This window comes from Pseudophryne corroboree, chromosome 10, assembly GCF_028390025.1.
Source record: "Pseudophryne corroboree isolate aPseCor3 chromosome 10, aPseCor3.hap2, whole genome shotgun sequence".
Lineage (NCBI taxonomy): Eukaryota > Metazoa > Chordata > Amphibia > Anura > Myobatrachidae > Pseudophryne > Pseudophryne corroboree.
In genome coordinates, this window is record NC_086453.1 from 16,946,586 (window position 1) to 16,963,170 (window position 16,585).

General features: G+C 46.1%; 1 protein-coding gene across 1 annotated transcript in view; it reads right to left on the reverse strand.

The window, feature by feature from the left end:
* Positions 1 to 4,077: 4,077 nt before the first annotated feature.
* ATP4A (ATPase H+/K+ transporting subunit alpha) overlaps positions 4,078 to 16,585 on the reverse strand; it is a 32,973-nt gene continuing 20,465 nt past the window's right edge. Inside the window, exons 6-23 of the mRNA XM_063943925.1 lie at positions 15,903 to 16,037; positions 15,563 to 15,680; positions 15,048 to 15,316; positions 14,655 to 14,853; positions 14,088 to 14,197; positions 13,614 to 13,748; positions 13,110 to 13,302; positions 12,355 to 12,530; positions 12,132 to 12,268; positions 10,926 to 11,076; positions 10,416 to 10,584; positions 8,810 to 8,964; positions 7,792 to 7,915; positions 7,186 to 7,331; positions 6,917 to 7,050; positions 6,107 to 6,208; positions 5,806 to 5,897; positions 4,078 to 4,492 (exon numbers count right to left, since the gene is read on the reverse strand). Of these exons, the coding sequence (XP_063799995.1) occupies positions 4,464 to 4,492; positions 5,806 to 5,897; positions 6,107 to 6,208; positions 6,917 to 7,050; positions 7,186 to 7,331; positions 7,792 to 7,915; positions 8,810 to 8,964; positions 10,416 to 10,584; positions 10,926 to 11,076; positions 12,132 to 12,268; positions 12,355 to 12,530; positions 13,110 to 13,302; positions 13,614 to 13,748; positions 14,088 to 14,197; positions 14,655 to 14,853; positions 15,048 to 15,316; positions 15,563 to 15,680; positions 15,903 to 16,037 (2,574 nt within the window). The 3' untranslated portion in view covers positions 4,078 to 4,463. The remainder of the gene's footprint in view (positions 4,493 to 5,805; positions 5,898 to 6,106; positions 6,209 to 6,916; positions 7,051 to 7,185; positions 7,332 to 7,791; positions 7,916 to 8,809; positions 8,965 to 10,415; positions 10,585 to 10,925; positions 11,077 to 12,131; positions 12,269 to 12,354; positions 12,531 to 13,109; positions 13,303 to 13,613; positions 13,749 to 14,087; positions 14,198 to 14,654; positions 14,854 to 15,047; positions 15,317 to 15,562; positions 15,681 to 15,902; positions 16,038 to 16,585) is intronic.

Here is a 16,585-nt window from a genome sequence, read left to right on the forward strand (position 1 = left end):
GGAAACATCCTCTTTGGTGAGGATCTCAATAAAATTGTCGCTGACTTGGCGTTTGCTAAGACTGCATGTCTACCTAGTACTACTCCTTCGGCCCCGAAGGCTAAGAGTACTTTCTTTCATTCCTTTCGCCCTCCGGGTAAAGCAAAGGGTCAGGCGTACCCGAAACAGTCTCGCACTTCTAAAACCACCAAGCCCAAGCCTAAACGTGCCGGGGCTGCCCGTCAGCCGGGTTCCAAATCTGACAAGCCTGCGGCATGACGGGCCGCCCCCCCCCCGGGGGATCCCAGGGTGGGAGGCCGACTTCTAAAGTTCACCCAGGTATGGTTGAAGACCATTTCAGACGCTTGGGTACGGGAAATCGTCACTCAAGGATACGCTATATCCTTCAAGACACATCCTCCTCCTCGCTGTTGCCTGACGGACATCCCTTCGGATCAGGTGAAGGCAACAACTCTCCGTTTAGTGGTACAATCCCTCCTGGACACCAGAGTGGTAGTGCCAGTGCCCCTGGCTCAGAGGGGCAGGGGGTACTATTCAACGCTGTTCCAAGTCCCCAAACTGAATGATTCCTCCCGGCCCATTCTCAACCTCAAATCTTTGAAAAAGTTTGTGGGTGTCTCCAAGTTTCGTATGGAGACCCTTCGCTTTATTGTCCTGGCTTTGGAACCAGGGGACTATATGGTATCCCTGGATATACAGGATGCTTGCCTACATATCCCTATTGCCATGTCACATCAGAAATACCTGCGGTTTGCTATTGGCAATCTCCATTACCAATTACGGGCCTTACCGTTTTGTCTGACCACGGCTCCGCTAATTTTCACCAAGGTCATGGCAGTTATGACGGCTTCACTCCGCCGTCAGGGCATCAGGATCCTGCCGTATCTGGACGATCTGCTGATCCTGGCCAATTCCCCAGAAGTTCTCCGTCATTTGGATCTGACGGTCCAGTTTCTGCAAGCCCACGGGTGGCTCATCAACTGGAAGAAATCATCCCTGGTCCCTGCCCAGAGCATGGTGCATCTGGGAGCGTTGTTGGACACACACAACCAGAGGTTGTTTTTGTCACAGGAGAAAGTCCTGAAGCTTCAGGACAAGATACGTTGCTTCCTCTCTCGTCAGCGTGTGTCAATACACGCGGTGGTGCAAGTACTAGGCCTCATGGTGTCGGCTATCGACATGGTGAAGTATGCTCAATTTCAATCCCGCCCTCTGCAGAAACTGATTCTTGCCAAGTGGGACGGCCTGCCTCACCCGATCAGGTCTCAAATGATCTTGTCTCCGGAGGTCCGTCTGTCACTGACCTGGTGGCTGCAGGACCAACGATTGAGCAGGGGTCGTCCCTTCTGGATCTCCAACTGGGTCCTTCTGATGACGGATGCCAGTCTGAGGGGTTGGGGCGCGGTGTTGGAGCAACACTCTTCAGCGTTGGTGGACCATGGAGGAGTCTCTCCTCCTGATAAACATTCTGGAATTGCGAGCAGTGTTCATTGCTCTGAAACTGGCCTGACATCTGGTACTGAACAGGCCTGTTCAAGTACAGTCAGACAACGCCACCATGGCGGTGTACATAAATAATCAAGGCGGCACTCGAAGCTGCATGGCAATGATGGAAGTGTCAAAGATTCTTCAATGGGCGGAACGCCATCTGCCAGGCATATCGGCAGTGTTCATTCCGGGGTCCTCATGAGGATGTACACGCCGGAGAGTGGAGCCTTCATCCAGAAGTATTTAAACTCCTAGTGGACAAGTGGGGCCTACCAGATGTAGACCTGATGGCGTCTCTACACAATCACAAGTTTCCGGTCTTCGGAGCAAGAACAAGGGATCCTCAAGTGCCGTTCGTGGATGCACTGGCAATTCCATGGAACTTTCGGCTGCCGTACGTGATGCCTCCGTTGTCACTCCTGCCCAGAGTAGTGAGGAAGGTCAAGCAAGAAGGAGGGATCCTTCTAATAGCTCCAGCGTGGCCCAGACGGCATTGGTTCTCAGACCTACAGGGTCTCCCGCTAGAGCGTCCTCTTCTACTTCCGCAACGACCACACCTCATCGTTCAGGGCACTTGTGTTTACCAGGATTTGGCCCGACTGGCTTTGCCGGCGTGGCTCTCGAAGCTTCCGTACTGAGGGCCAAAAGATTTTTTTAGGCGGTCGTGCACACTATGTTGAAGGCTTCTGCTCGGATTTACCATAGGGTCTGGAATGCTTACTTTGCTTGGTGCGCATCTAACAATCATGACGTTTACAAGTTTAGTACGGCCAAACTTTTGGCCTTCCTACTACAGGGCCTGGACTTGGGCCTTCGGCTGGCCTCCCTCAAGGTTCATAGTTTGCCTTGTCGGTATGGTTTCAGAGACAAATTGCGACTCTGCCTGATGTTCATACATTTTCTCACAGCGTTTTATGGATTCAACCTCCCTATGTCCCACTTGTGGCACTTTGGGATTTGTCGGTGGTTCTGGAGGCTTTGCGAGAGTCTCCGTTTGAACCTCTTGAATCTGTGGACCTTAAGTGGCTTTCCCTCAAGGTCTTGTTTCTGCTGGCTAATACCTCTGCTAGACGGGTATCAGATTTTGGGGCCTTGTCTTGTAGGTCCCCCTATCTGATTTTTCACCGTGACCGGGCGGTTTTACAAACGCGTCCTAGTTATCTACATAAGGTGGTGTCTTCTTTCCACCTTAACCAAGAGATTGTGGTTCCGGCCTTTGTCTCTATAGATTTATCCTCCAAAGAGCGTTCTTTGGATGTGGTACGGCTCTCCGTATCTATTTGAAGAGGACAGCCTCCGTTAGGAAGACTGATTCTCTCTTTGTACTGTTTGGTTTTCACAAACGTGGCTGGCCTGCTAACAAGCAGACCTTGGCCAGATGGATTAGAATGGTGATTGCACATGCTTATGTACAGGCTGGCCTTCCAGCTCCTGCTACCATCAAAGCCCATTCTACTCGGTCGGTTGGACCTTCTTGGGCGGCCCGCTGTGGTGCGACCCTTGAACAATTGTGCAAGGCGGCTACGTGGTCCTCAGTGAACACGTTCATAAGGTTCTATGCCTTCGATACTTCTGCCTCCCAGGATGCTTAAAATGTTAGATAATGACCCCGCTAGTTGGCACCACAGAATGCTAAGCAGCTCTCAAAATAGGTAATGCCCCCGTGGAATGCTAATCTGCTCCCAGAATAGATAATGCCCCCATGGAATGCTAAGCGGCTCCCAGAATAGATAATGCCTCCCCAGAATGCTAAGCGGTTCCCAGAATAGATTATGCCCCCACAGAATGCTAAGCGGCTCCCAGAATAGATAATGCCCCAGATGCTGCCCTAAGATTCTGGCCCCACGTAGTGTTTTTTTTTTTTTTTTTTTTCTTGAACAGCTCCCAGCGTATATTACACAGAACAGAGAGAGACTGAAACTGTGTTCATTGCTGCTCAGTCAGGTGACTGTTCCCGCCTGAACAGCGCACCCTTGTTTTATTCAGGGGGGAGGGAACGCAGCCCTTACCCTGCACTGTGATAGGCCACGAGCCCGCCCCCTGCTGCCCACAAGACCTTGCAGCGAATGGAGTCCGTCCCCAGACACCCGGCACTCTCACCAATTAGACCTTGTTGCAGGTGGACGCTGATTCTGGACAGAGCGCCCAATAGGAAGATCATGTGACACCACTGATGTCGGAGTAGCGCGGCCGTGTCACTGTCCTCTTCCCATCAGGCGCTCCGTCTGGAATCAGCGTCCGCCTGCAACAAGCTCTAATTGGTGAGAGTGCAAGGCATCTCTTGCCGGGCGGAGCGCCCGAAACTTTAAGCCTGGGGAGAACATTGCTTCCCATACTTTTACCATCATCTACTCCATATGCCCTACAGCGGCGCCTGTTTATGTACTTTGTAAGGCGCTGCAGAACCCTTATGGCGCCATAATATAGGTTTTATGTATTGGAAATTATTACTAGGACCTGGACTATGTACTATATGGACCTCTTCACTGAGATCCAGACGCAATGAGCTGCCTTGTCATGTTCTAGTTGTATAGACCATTTGTTATTTTTATTGTTTGTTTTATTGTATATTTTTGCTTACAACAACTTTTCATATAACAGACAGCACGCAGCAGTTATTATCCTTGGAATAATATATTTGAATAAGTAACATCCATTATACAGGGCTATAATGCCACACAAGATATATAAACCACTTCTACCCTTGTCCCGGGGGGGCTTCAGCCGGGGGTTACCATGCATGCTGAGAGAGTGCCCACCCCTTGCTCTGCTGGCCTTTGGCATTGCAGAGCCTGACAAGCACAGCCCGCAGGAAGCTCCGTTACTGAAATCAACTGTCCAGATTTCTTTATATAAATATATACAGGAGATTCACTGATTGTTTTCTTGTGCCAGAAATAAAATCAATGGAGAAAATCCAGAGTAGGCTTCCTGTGTCTTCAGCTGCGGAGGTGTACGGTAAGGTCTGGGAACATCTAATAATACAGCTCCTTGTCCCACCAGCCTGTGGATAAACAAGAGAGGGGCACAGTGAGAAAATGTCACAGGTCTGGCCTATTTAATGACACAATTCTACTTGAAAAGTATTTATACAAATTATGTACCCCAAAGATGTATTTCCCTGCAGCCTGCTGTGTATTGTATATTGCGTCCTACTCTGGAGAGGCCAAATGTCATGATCTATACCCAAGGCATAGAAAAATGGTGTTCTGGGGGAGAGAAACCCCACCTCTCTGCTGTTCTGGAAGGGGTGTTACAACTTTTTTTTTTTAAGGTGCATTTCACTAGTGTTTTATTGCGTAGTCTTCATGTCCTGTACATCTAGGATTTTACTGCTGGGACTTGGCGGAGCCAGAACATCATGCAGTCACATAGATCATTGTATCGCAATGGAATAGGTACAGTGGTATGCCTAGTTTTGTGGAGTACGGCTAGCCGAATCTCCTTTATATTACTGACACCGGGTGCTCTGTCAGGGGTGGATCTTGCGTTGGGGAAAGATACACAGACAGGAAGTTTGCATGAGCGGGTATGGGTCATTAGGGCGACCACTATTGGTCGACATTAGTTTTTTTAAACTTTTTTTGGTGTCGGTTTCTTCGTAAAGTGACTGGGAACCCCAATTAGTGCACCGTGTCCCCTCACATGGTGAGCGAAGGCAAGTTTCCTCGCTCTGCTACCGCTGCACAGGTTACCGTTCCCAATAGTAGTCCACGTGGATCGTAAAGTATGAAAAACTTAAAAAATTTAACATTTATGTCGACCTTTTTCCATATCGACCAATAGTGCTCAACCTAATGACCGTAAGCCGCATGAGCAAAGTGTGCTTTATCGGATTGTTTTCACTTTTAAGTAGTTGATTCAATTAGCAAATTATGGGCAATGTGCCTTTGTGATGGCAATTAAACGCTTGCAGCGTCACCCTAGATCGCCCCCAGCGTTGTGTGTTTCACATTGTAGCTCCTTAGGCATGTGCAAGGTAATGCGCAATGTAAGCCGCCTGTATGTGTACGGTAATTGTGGAACAAGCAATGGAAGATTGTTTCTAAATGAATGATTGTCTTTGTACCTCTCAGGAGTTGTACAGCGTTACGTAAATTGTTGGTGCTTTTTAATTTCTGAATAATAATGTTAAAGTGCAAATCCTGAGAAAACGAAGAACGCGCACATACCGTATGCTAACAAATACAATAGATATAAATACAATATACAAGTGCAAATCCCGTATGAACGTTGCATCTTGGCCAACCATGAATTTATATCATTATTGTATAATATACACAGGTCATTTTGTAACTGTCCCCTTCGTATACTCACTCCCGGGGTGCCTGCGGACTCCAAGTTTACGGATTTCATCATAGACGAAGATGAGGATACCAAACGGAACAGGGACCAGCCACCACTGGAACCTGGTAAAACACAGGACGCGGGTTAGAAGCTCTATAAAGAATGCTCAGCCAGCTCCGACATATGGGAACAAAGCTGAATATTCCTGGCCATTCAATATATACTGTGGGAAAAGGCGCCTCTGCCTGGCACTGTGGCGTCAGTTCCTCTGCCCAGCATAGTCTGTATCAATCGTATGGGAATACTCTGCTCTTACTTCTCTTCCTCTTACCGAATTGGCATAAAGTTGAAGATATTCGGCATTCCCGGGCAGTAGCAGAGGAAGTTACCAAGACACAGCTGGAAGACGATCGCAATCACCAAAATTTTATTCCTATGGGAGAAAATAGGTGGTTTCACATAGGCATTTAATTACAAAAAATAATATTGCAAAACCTACTGTCGGTGGAAAATTATTAATATAATACACGGGTGCAGTGAATCTACGTATAAACAGATGTGAGCGTTAGCGCTAAAGATAATATATCATACTAGCGCAGCCACGCAGGAGATACAAAGTCCATAGACGATATTTACTGCGAATAAGGGGTTGTATCAAGCAGAGAAAAGAGTGAAGTGGCCAGTGGAATGATAGGTAGATGCTGATTGGTTGTACCTCTTCTCCACTCTTCTCTGCTTGATCCATCACCCCCCCGATGAGCTACAGTATACTGTATTCCGATCTTTCTCCATCATGCTTTCAGCCGCAGATTACCCTTCGGACGAGGTACCTCGCTACCACTGCGGTTGCCACCGGTAACTATTCCCAATTGTAATCCACGTGGATAATAAATCAAGCAAAAGTTGAAACAACAAGAAAGCCCCCAAAAAAACTTTTCGACCATTGTCCTGTTGACGTTTTGTACCTCTCGACGTTAAGCACTGTTTACCTTTTACCTGTCGACCTTTTGACCTGAAGATTGTTGTCCTATTGACTGTTGAGCTATGAAGTCGCATTACTAACGCCCGCTGGACCTTGGTGTATAACTAACCATGTGAAACATAACACTGGCAGAGGAAGGTAGCGCCGGCTAGAACACACCTGAAGAAGCCCTGTTGGAAGACGGAGAGACGTCGGGTCTTCCTAATGAGAACGTCGGAAATCTGGCAGATCTCGATACTGATGAAGAAGACGGTGTAGCAGTTGTACTGTTGGTAGAGTCGCTGACCGAAGGTCTGGAAAGAAAAGCTAGCGGAGTTAGTTTTCTGTGATAACCCATACTTCCCCCTTATGTATATTGTTCTAAGGGTGCCCACTGTCTACAGGCACTTTATTATTATTATTTTTTTGTTAATCTGTTATTTTCGTACCCATTCCTGTCCGTAGCTGTCCTGCAAATCCTGCAAGTGCTGGTTCTCCCAGTTCGCCCGGAGCCCCAGACAGTACGCGGGGAACCAGCCCTCCTGGGCCATTACTGTGAAATAGTCCACGAAGCCAGCAAAGGACTGAATGACACCTAGGGCCGAGAGATGGAGGAACGTTACATATCAGTTATCAGCCACTAGAGGGAGCTGCTGTTGGGATCCATCTGTGTAAAACTTGCATGGATAGTGAATATACAGATGGGTCCATGTTTATCTTGGCCTCTAATAGGAATAACTGAGCCGGGTCAGTCAGACTTAATCCCCTGCTGTAATGTTCTCTGTATTGTATTGCAGCTGAGAATAAATGAAAGGTTTATGTTAATAAGCCATGTTGTGCCTAGGCGCAGCAAAGAAGTCAAGATAAATGTGGACCCATCTGTATATGTGTAATTGTGTATATTGTGAAAACACACGTGACTTGTACAAGTGAAAACTTCACCATTAAGTTATTCATAATTCATTTTAATATTTCCACTTTTTTCCCCCGGGCTGCTGTTCATTTCACCCTCATTTGTGCATCACATAACCACTTTGCTTTCTATGCTTAATTACCAATCTGGAAGTAGGAGTACACAGCCAAGGACTCATTAACCAGACGGTCCCGACGGGGGTTCCTTGGTTTAAGATGCATGATGTCACTCTCGGCTTTCTCGTACGCCAGAGACACAGAGGGGAACTGGACGGATAGAATTATAGATAGAAAGACATTTGTAGTTATAATATGCAGCAAAGTCCACCCTCAAACTGTAAACATCAGGTGCCATTAGTGCAGTATGGATGGCAGAAATCTGGGCTCCTATCTTTTAAAATCATTTTGACAAGTCCACTGAAATCTTTAGCTCACAAGTAGGTAGGTTAGACATTTATTTGAATGCTAGTTGGTTTCTGTTGCGCCAAATTAATCAGGAGGGAAGTGAAGTGTCAGAAGAGGGAGGATCATAAGGCACATATTTATTAAAGATACCTATTTAAGTACACATCCCAGGATATATGAATAGCTGACCACAGCTGATACTGTATAGAGATTCTATGAATTATGTGTAATTAAACAACTTCCACAAAGAGAAAATATACAGAGTTTGGCAAGACTAGCCTACAGGCTGCTATTAAGTTTTTCTTTCGTCTATTAAACTTATTTTGATAAGTCAGTTGACATCTTCAGGTCACAAGTAGGTAGGTTAGAATTTTTCTATAGAAAGCAGCCGATCCCGCCCTGCCAGTCTTTACTGACACTTGCACAGCTTGAAAGCTGCGTATCCCCATTACACTTGTCGGTCTCATATCCGTATGTATGGTGATATCGGTAGTTATCACTTTGTTTTTAACGCAAGCTCTGTCCCGGCACCTGAAAGATGATAAATCCAGGTGAAAACTTGGATTTTCAGACGTGAGTCAGGGCAATATTTCCACACTACAATCGCACTTAAGATGTGGATTGTGATAAATACGCACGGACGTGTGAAGGGCATTGTTGATCCAGGGTATAAACGGGCAGTTGCTGTATGCATATTGCCATATGTCTCAGGATTACCAGAGCATCACTGATGCATTTATTTCTAGGAGTACTCACAATATCAGTACACAGCTCAATGAAGAGAATGGTGATACAGCCCAGGGGTAGGGGGACGCTGGCCGTAATGTAGATGAGATATGGGGCCAGTTCTGGGATGTTCTTGGTCAATGTATAAGCGATGGATTTCTTCAGGTTGTCAAAAATAAGTCGACCTGTAGGAGAAACCAGTTATTTATTATTCATGTATTACCAGTTATGTATATAGCGCACACATATACCGCAGCGCTTTACAGAGAATATTTCACCATTCACATCAGTCCCTGCCCCAGTGGAGCTTACAATCTACAATCTATATTCCCTACCACATGTACATGCGTACACATTCACGCTAGGGTTAATTTTGTTGGGATCCAATTAACCTACCAGTATATTTTTGGATTTTGGGAGTAAAGCGGAGTACTCGGAGGAAATCCACGCAGGCACGGGGAGAATATACAAACTCCACACAGTTAGAGCCATAGTGGGAATTGAACCCAAGACCTCAGTGCTATGAGGCAGTAATGCTAACCAGTTATGAAGACACTGGTGCACAACAGATCCCAGTAACAGATTGGATTGTACGTATGCATGTAGCTAGTTGCTCAGCATAGGTGGTGCTAGAGTGGCAGTCTCCTGAGTTATACTTTAAATCTATCCTGAAATAGGTCTTGTGTTACACGTATGATTTGTCATTATTTCTTCCACTAGTTACTATGAGGAGCTCTGCTAAAGAATTTATTATTTATGTTAGCACTAGGGACAATGGGGGTCATTCCGAGTTGATTGCACGCTGCCGATTTTTGCTGCGCTGCGATCAGGTCTCTACTGCGCTTGCTTGTGCACCGCAATGCGCACGCGCGTTGTACGGGTACAAAGCGGATCGTTGCTGATCTATGGATTTAAAAAAGAATCCATTCGCACAGACGATCGCAAGAAGATTGACAGAAAGAGGGCGTTTATGGGTGTCAACTGACCGTTTTCTGGGAGTGGTAGAGAAAACGCAGGCGCGTCCGTGTGTTTGGAGGGTGGGTGTGTGACGTCAATTCCGGCACCAAAAAGATTTAAGTGATCGCAAGTGCTGAGTAAGTCCTGGGCTACTCAGAAACTGCACAAATTTTTTTTGAAGAGCTCGGCGGCACAGGCGTTCGCACACTTGCAAAGTGAAAATACACTCCCCTGTGGGCGGCAACTATGCATTTGCACGGCTGCTAAAAACAGCTAGCGAGCGATCAATCAACGCGGAATGACCCCCAATGTGTAGAAATAAATGGGACACTTGGGAAACCCCAATCTATAGGCAATAAATATAATACAAACTGAAGATGTGGGAAGGGGAAGCATACCGTCCAATTTAAGATAACAAAAAAAGGACTTTGCATCTTTGTGATCCAAGGGGGAGATTTATCAAAACTTGGGGATAAAGTGGAGAGGCATAAAGTACCAGCCAATCAGCTCATAACTGTCATGTTACAGGCTGTGTTTGAAAAATGGCAGAAACTGATTGGTTGGTACTTTATCTCTCTCTCTCCACTTTATTTCTCTCCAAGCTAAATCTTCCCCTAAGTGTCTTGCATTTTGCTCCTCACCAGTGTTGCCCTCTAGATGGCGCCACATTATAGCTCACCCTGTTCGACTCCCGTGACGATAGACGCAAAGTTATCATCCAGCAGGATCATGTCAGCCGCGTTCTTTGCGGCATCCGATCCCGCAATTCCCATGGCAACTCCGATATCGGCCTTCTTCAGAGCGGGGGAGTCGTTGACACCGTCCCCTGTTACCGCTACTATGGCTCCCTGAGTGGATAAAGAAATTTGTGTTAGAGGACAAGGACTTTCTCAGTGGTCATTGGCTGTTGGTGGCCACATAAGAGCTCACACTCTAGCTGTGGCAATAGGATGACGCACGGTGGCATGTTCCCTCTCTTATTCGGAGGGTATGGCTAATGGCAGAGGTCCAACAAGAGACCTTAGCTGCTAGCGAGCACCAACACAATACAAATACATAAGGGTATAAGGTCTCCAGAGTTGGTTCCTCTGACTCTTCCCTTTGTTTTATACCCATCACCTCTTGGTACTATATAATATAATGGGGCGTCATGAACACTGGATATTGGTAATAAGACGGAACATTATACCAGTTTCTGACAGCTCTCCACAATGATCAGCTTCTGTTGGGGGGAGGTACGAGCAAAGACCATCTCCGGGTGCAACTTCAGACAGTCTACCAGTTCCTCGCTGGTCATGTCCTTCAGCTGTCCGCCATTAATGACACAGGCACGAGCATCCCTGATGGTGGGGGGATGGACATTTGGGAACATTAATGGAAAGGCACAGAAGATGTATACGTCATTAGTAAGTATAGACTAGGAGATTGGTAGACAACCTGTTGGCGGATCATAGATTTACACTGCCTAAATAGTCAAAAGGTCGACATGCATTAGGTCAACAGATTTAAAAGGCTGACTGTGTCTAAAGTCAACAGGTTCCAAAGGTGGACATTACAACGGTCAACACAAGTTTTGTTTTTTTCATACTTTACCGTCCACGTGGACTACGATTAGGAATAGTAACCTTGCTCAAAAACGCTTGCCATGTGAGGGGACGCGGTACAATAATTGTGGTCAAAGACTGTGAAATAGACTAATTAATAGAGATGAGCGGATTCGGTTTTACTCGGTTTTACTCGGTTCTCAAAACCGAATCTTATTGGCTCACGGATGTCACGTGTTTTGGATAGCCAATAAGATTCGGTTTTGAGAACCGAGTAAAACCGAATCCGCTCATCTCTACTAATTAATGCAAAAAAATAGAACAAAAACTTGTGTTGACCGTTTTTGTGCTGAGCATTTTTCATGTAGACCTGTTGACCTTTTGACCCTGATGATCTACGGCATGTTGACCTATTGACTGTCTAGCGACTGTAAATCTGATGACCTACATCCATTGTGGAAGCCAGAGGGCTCAGTCTTACATAGAGAGCCTCAGGTTGCCGAAGCTGAATAAGGAAATAGAAAATGGCAAAGTCTTTCATTACCAAGATGGCTGCCTAGACAATGCCAGAGGTCCAGTTGGGGGCTTGGGGGCAGATCTACTAAGCCTTTGGAGAGTGATAAAGTGGAGACTGATAAAGTACCAGCCAATCAGTTCCTAATTGTCATTTTTCAAACACATGTAACATGGCAGTTAGGAGCTGATTCACTGTCTGGTATTTTATCTCTCTCCACTTTATCAATCTCCAAGGCTTAGTACATCTCCCCCTAAGTTACAAGGAGTGCTCCGACACTGCGTGACTATATTTCCATATGTTGCTACGTATGTAATAGCCTGTATGCTACTCGTACCGCTTGTTCACTTGCTCGACTGGAATACGCAGGCGTGCGGCAATATCCTCCACTGTCTCGCTGCCCTCGGAGATGATGCCCACGCTGGCTGCAATGGCCTTGGCTGTGATTGGATGATCTCCGGTGACCATGATGACCTGGGGAAAAAGCCACTCATCTGTTTAGAACTTCGCAAGTGAGGCATAACAGCTCTCCTTTATATATCCATTTCCCATCTACTCACTCGGATCCCGGCAGTTCTGCACTTCATTACGGCGTCAGGGACAGTGGCACGGGGAGGGTCAATCATGGAGATCAACCCAGCGAAGCACAAGCCGCTGGTGGGGAAGTTCATTTCTTCCGTGTCAAAGTTAAATCCCCGGGGATACTCCTTCTCATTCAGGTAGAGGTGGCAGAATCCTGATGGGGGGCAATCAACAGTGAGACCCTGTCTCTCGCCCACAATGCACTGCAAGCTACAGTGGCGTACGTTACTAGGGGTGCAACTAGGAATGGCTGGAAGCCATAACAATGCCAACAGCTGCATTATATAAATAAGAGGGAGAAGGAAGACTCCGTAGCACTCTTGCAGATTAAAAAGAGATGGACCATTCTACTGATCCAAAAACTAGTTACATGTCCTCCTTGCTCTTATTACATGGTCATTTATTGTGTTCTCTATAGTAACTCTACGTGCTCTCTATAGCATAGGTTCCAAAACGCGTTCCTCAAGGACACCTCAACGGTCCAGGTTTTAAATGTATCCATGCTTGGCCACAGGTGACTTAATTAGCACCTAAGTCAATTTGATTTAACCATCTGTGCTGAGCCATAGATATACCTAAATCCTGGACTGTTGTGGTGCCTTGAGGACCACGTTTGGGAACCTCTGCTTTATAGTAATACTTTCTACTCTCTATAGTAACGCTCTGTGCTCTGTATGATCACTCCTGTGTTACTACAGCCCTACCGGCTTCTTGCAACTCAAACAATACTTACCCAGCACTCTCTCTCCCAGTCCCCCCAAGTCCATGTATGCTGTCTGGAAGGCCTCCTGCCACTGCTCATCCAGGGCGATCTCCTGCCCTTTGATCAGGATTGTGGTGCATCTCTCCAGGATACGTTCCGGGGCTCCCTTCATTACCAGCAGGTAACGCAGGTCCAGGGGATCCTGCAGCTCGTGGATGGATAGCTGGGGAAGAATGAGATATCATTGCACTTGGAACTCAACTCCTGTAGTCAACTGTGATCTTCTGTAACAAGACGACTTGTGCATTATGAGCTGCCTGCTGGAATATTGGTTTATTTGCTGTAGGATAGGTAAAGAATGATTCACTTTGGAAGGGTTCCTGTTGGACTCTTCGTCTATGGAGGATCAAGTTGCCAGCCCATTGTCATATAAACACCACTGTGGCATGATCCAATGCAGCAGTTTCCTCAAACCACAGACCGATTGGTTCACTCTGCATAGGCGGACAGACAGAAAGACCTGCGTTGTCTCACCTGGAACTTGTTGGTTGAGTTGAATGGGACCTCTGACACTTTCTTGAATCGCTCTCTGTACTCTATGACGTTGCCGACTGTTAGCTCTGAGAACTTGAGTAGCGCCGTCTCTGAGGCATCTCCAATCACAATACGCTGTGGGATGAAAGAACCAGTCACTCAATAAAGGGGTTACTGTGATACCATTGTGAATAATTCTAAGGTTCTACAGATATTTTGCAGGAGGAATCTTGATTCAGGATAGAAATTCACAAGGAATTGTTGGCAGTACCAAGGCATGATGCAAAGAGTGCCTCACACCTCAGTAGTGTCACCAGTTCATGATTTGATAGGTTGCACTGGGCAATGAGTATTAGGTAATCCCAGAGCACAGTTGCCTTTTCTGGGTGTTGGTCACAAGCCCACTGTGATGTTTGTTGTACTGAGATGTCACTGGTTCATTGGATGTGAAAAATAAATCCTTGCCCATCTTACCTTGGGTATTGGTACCCCATCCTGTCCGCCCTTGAAGGAGGCTCTGTTGCAGAGACTGACCACCCTACTAAGAGCTCTCCAGGTGTCTGAAGTCTGGTCAAAGCTTTGGCCTGAAAAAGAGAGTAAATTAGGGTTTTTATTCTTACTGGGGTCATTGGTTATAAGACTGGGGCCTAATCAGCTATTTCAAGATCAAAAGTAGTACCTTGGGTATTAACCTACTCAGCAATGATTAACTCTGGAAACTAGGCCGGATCCTAATGGCAAGTCCAAAGTTACAACCAAGAGATGGGTGCAGAAAAGATACTGACACTATGTTCAGATCCGTTATGAGGTGTAACCATAACAATATATGGGCAAAAAGGATGCTAAAGTATAACGTTTTATATATTGCACCAAACTTCCTCAGTGACATGAAATGTGCTTATAGTTCACACTAGCTAGATCAAATCATTGTTAACTTGGCACTATGGAAGTTGGTGGCCCACTTTCACCTGCCATAAACCAGCTTTATCTGATATCATCTTATCATGGGTTGTCCTCGTATAAACGTTCATAGGAAGTCACCTGACTGATCTTCAGTGGTATCAGCTGAGTGGATCTGGTTGTCGAACCACAAGTGAGACACGGTCATCCGGTTTTGGGTCAACGTTCCCGTCTTATCTGAGCAGATCACAGATGTAGAGCCCAGGGTTTCCACAGCCTCGAGGTTCTTCACCACACAATTTTTTCTGGCGAGACGTTTTGCTGTGAGAGACAGACACACCTGACAGAGGACCATAGTGTCAGTAATGCTGGCTAATTTTACTGTGACAAACAAAAGACATTCCATCGACTGACATTGGCAAAACGTGTGCCTCCTATCAGTCTTTTGTGTGTGTGTGTGTGTGTGTGTGTGTGTGTGTGTGTGTGTAATATTTACAGTATGTTGTATTGATAGGTTGTGTTGAGTGTGCTCACCGTGACAGTGGCCAGGAGACCTTCTGGGACGTATGCTACCACGATAGCCATGAAGAAGACCATGGCCCTAAGGAAGGGATATCCGATGACCATAGCAACCACAAAGAAGGTTCCTCCGAAGAAGATGGCCAGCCCGGCGATGATGTCGACAAAGTGTTCAATCTCAATGGCTATGGGAGTCTTCTCATTCCCCACACCTGAAGCCAAGCTGGCAATGCAACCAATGATGGTACGGTCACCTGTGTTAATAACTATTCCCGTGGCGGTGCCTGTAAAACCGCCAAGATTGACTCACAATATAGAACTTCAGTTACACTTACTTCTGCATTTTAAATTGTCTCTTGTTCATTATAATTTAGGGTTTCTTGAGTTTCAGGCACTAATTCAGACACTGGCAAAATAATAATTTTCACCCTTGTTGTCCCACAATTAAACAAGCCCAAAATCCTGCTGCCTCAAATGATTGCCTCAGTGTGTCTCCTCACAGGGTTTAGAGGTAACCATAGTTGACTTACCCTCCAGGCACATGGTAGAGAAGAAGGCGATGTTCCTTGTCTCCAGTGGGCTTTCGTGAGTATATTCTGGGGTACGAGACTGTGGTTCGGATTCACCTGTTAGAGATGAATTGTCCACCTAATAGAGAGAGGCACCAGGAATGACTTATCAGTGACATCTCAACATCTCTAGACCTTTCACACGGTCATAGATGGTCCTCAAGTGTAAGCAGTTTAATGTAACCTGCTGATAACGATTGTTGAGACAGCATGTCCAACCAGATACAGTATGTAAACATTCAGCATCGGAAGTAGAATTAGATCTACAGCGCGGGAGTCTTGAGAGGTTCAGAGGTCTTACCTTACACCCTTGCGCTGTGATAATTCTGATATCAGCGGGCACACGATCTCCTCCCTTTATCTCCACAAGATCGCCCACCACCAGCTGGTTGGCGTTGATCTGAAACTTTTCTCCGTCTCGCAATACCGTGGCTTGCTGAAAAAAAAAATGGAAAAAAAGAAGAAATTAACATTAAGTTATGTCCTCCGGCTCCCAGAGCTGATGTACAACCAGAAATAGCTGACAAATAAATAAAATCTGACTGTAGAAATAATATATCAGTATTGGCTAGCAGATACTACTTGGCAGCTGAAGTATGAATGTGACGCCCACTCCCAATAGGGTACAATAGTCATTTTAAGGTAACATAATATGTGCTAGGTGCATCACTTTGTTTTTCCCTTCTTAACCTGTGTTTCTAGATGCATTGCTTTTTGGCCAAAAGTTCTGGAAAATTCTTATTTTGGTACAATATCGTGAGGACGCTTGGCGCAATTATCACTCCGTCTGTACTGTGATTTTGGGATGGTTTGTGGGACATTTGTATTCTGGTTAGGATAAAAGTGCTGTCACGGGAGCAGGTCAGAGAGCAATAGCGGAACTAAAGATGACTGGGCCCCGCGGTAAAACCATTATCATTTGACCCATACTATCCTCTGTGTCCTCAGCATGGTTAGGCCTTCTACTGTCCAACATGACCCTCT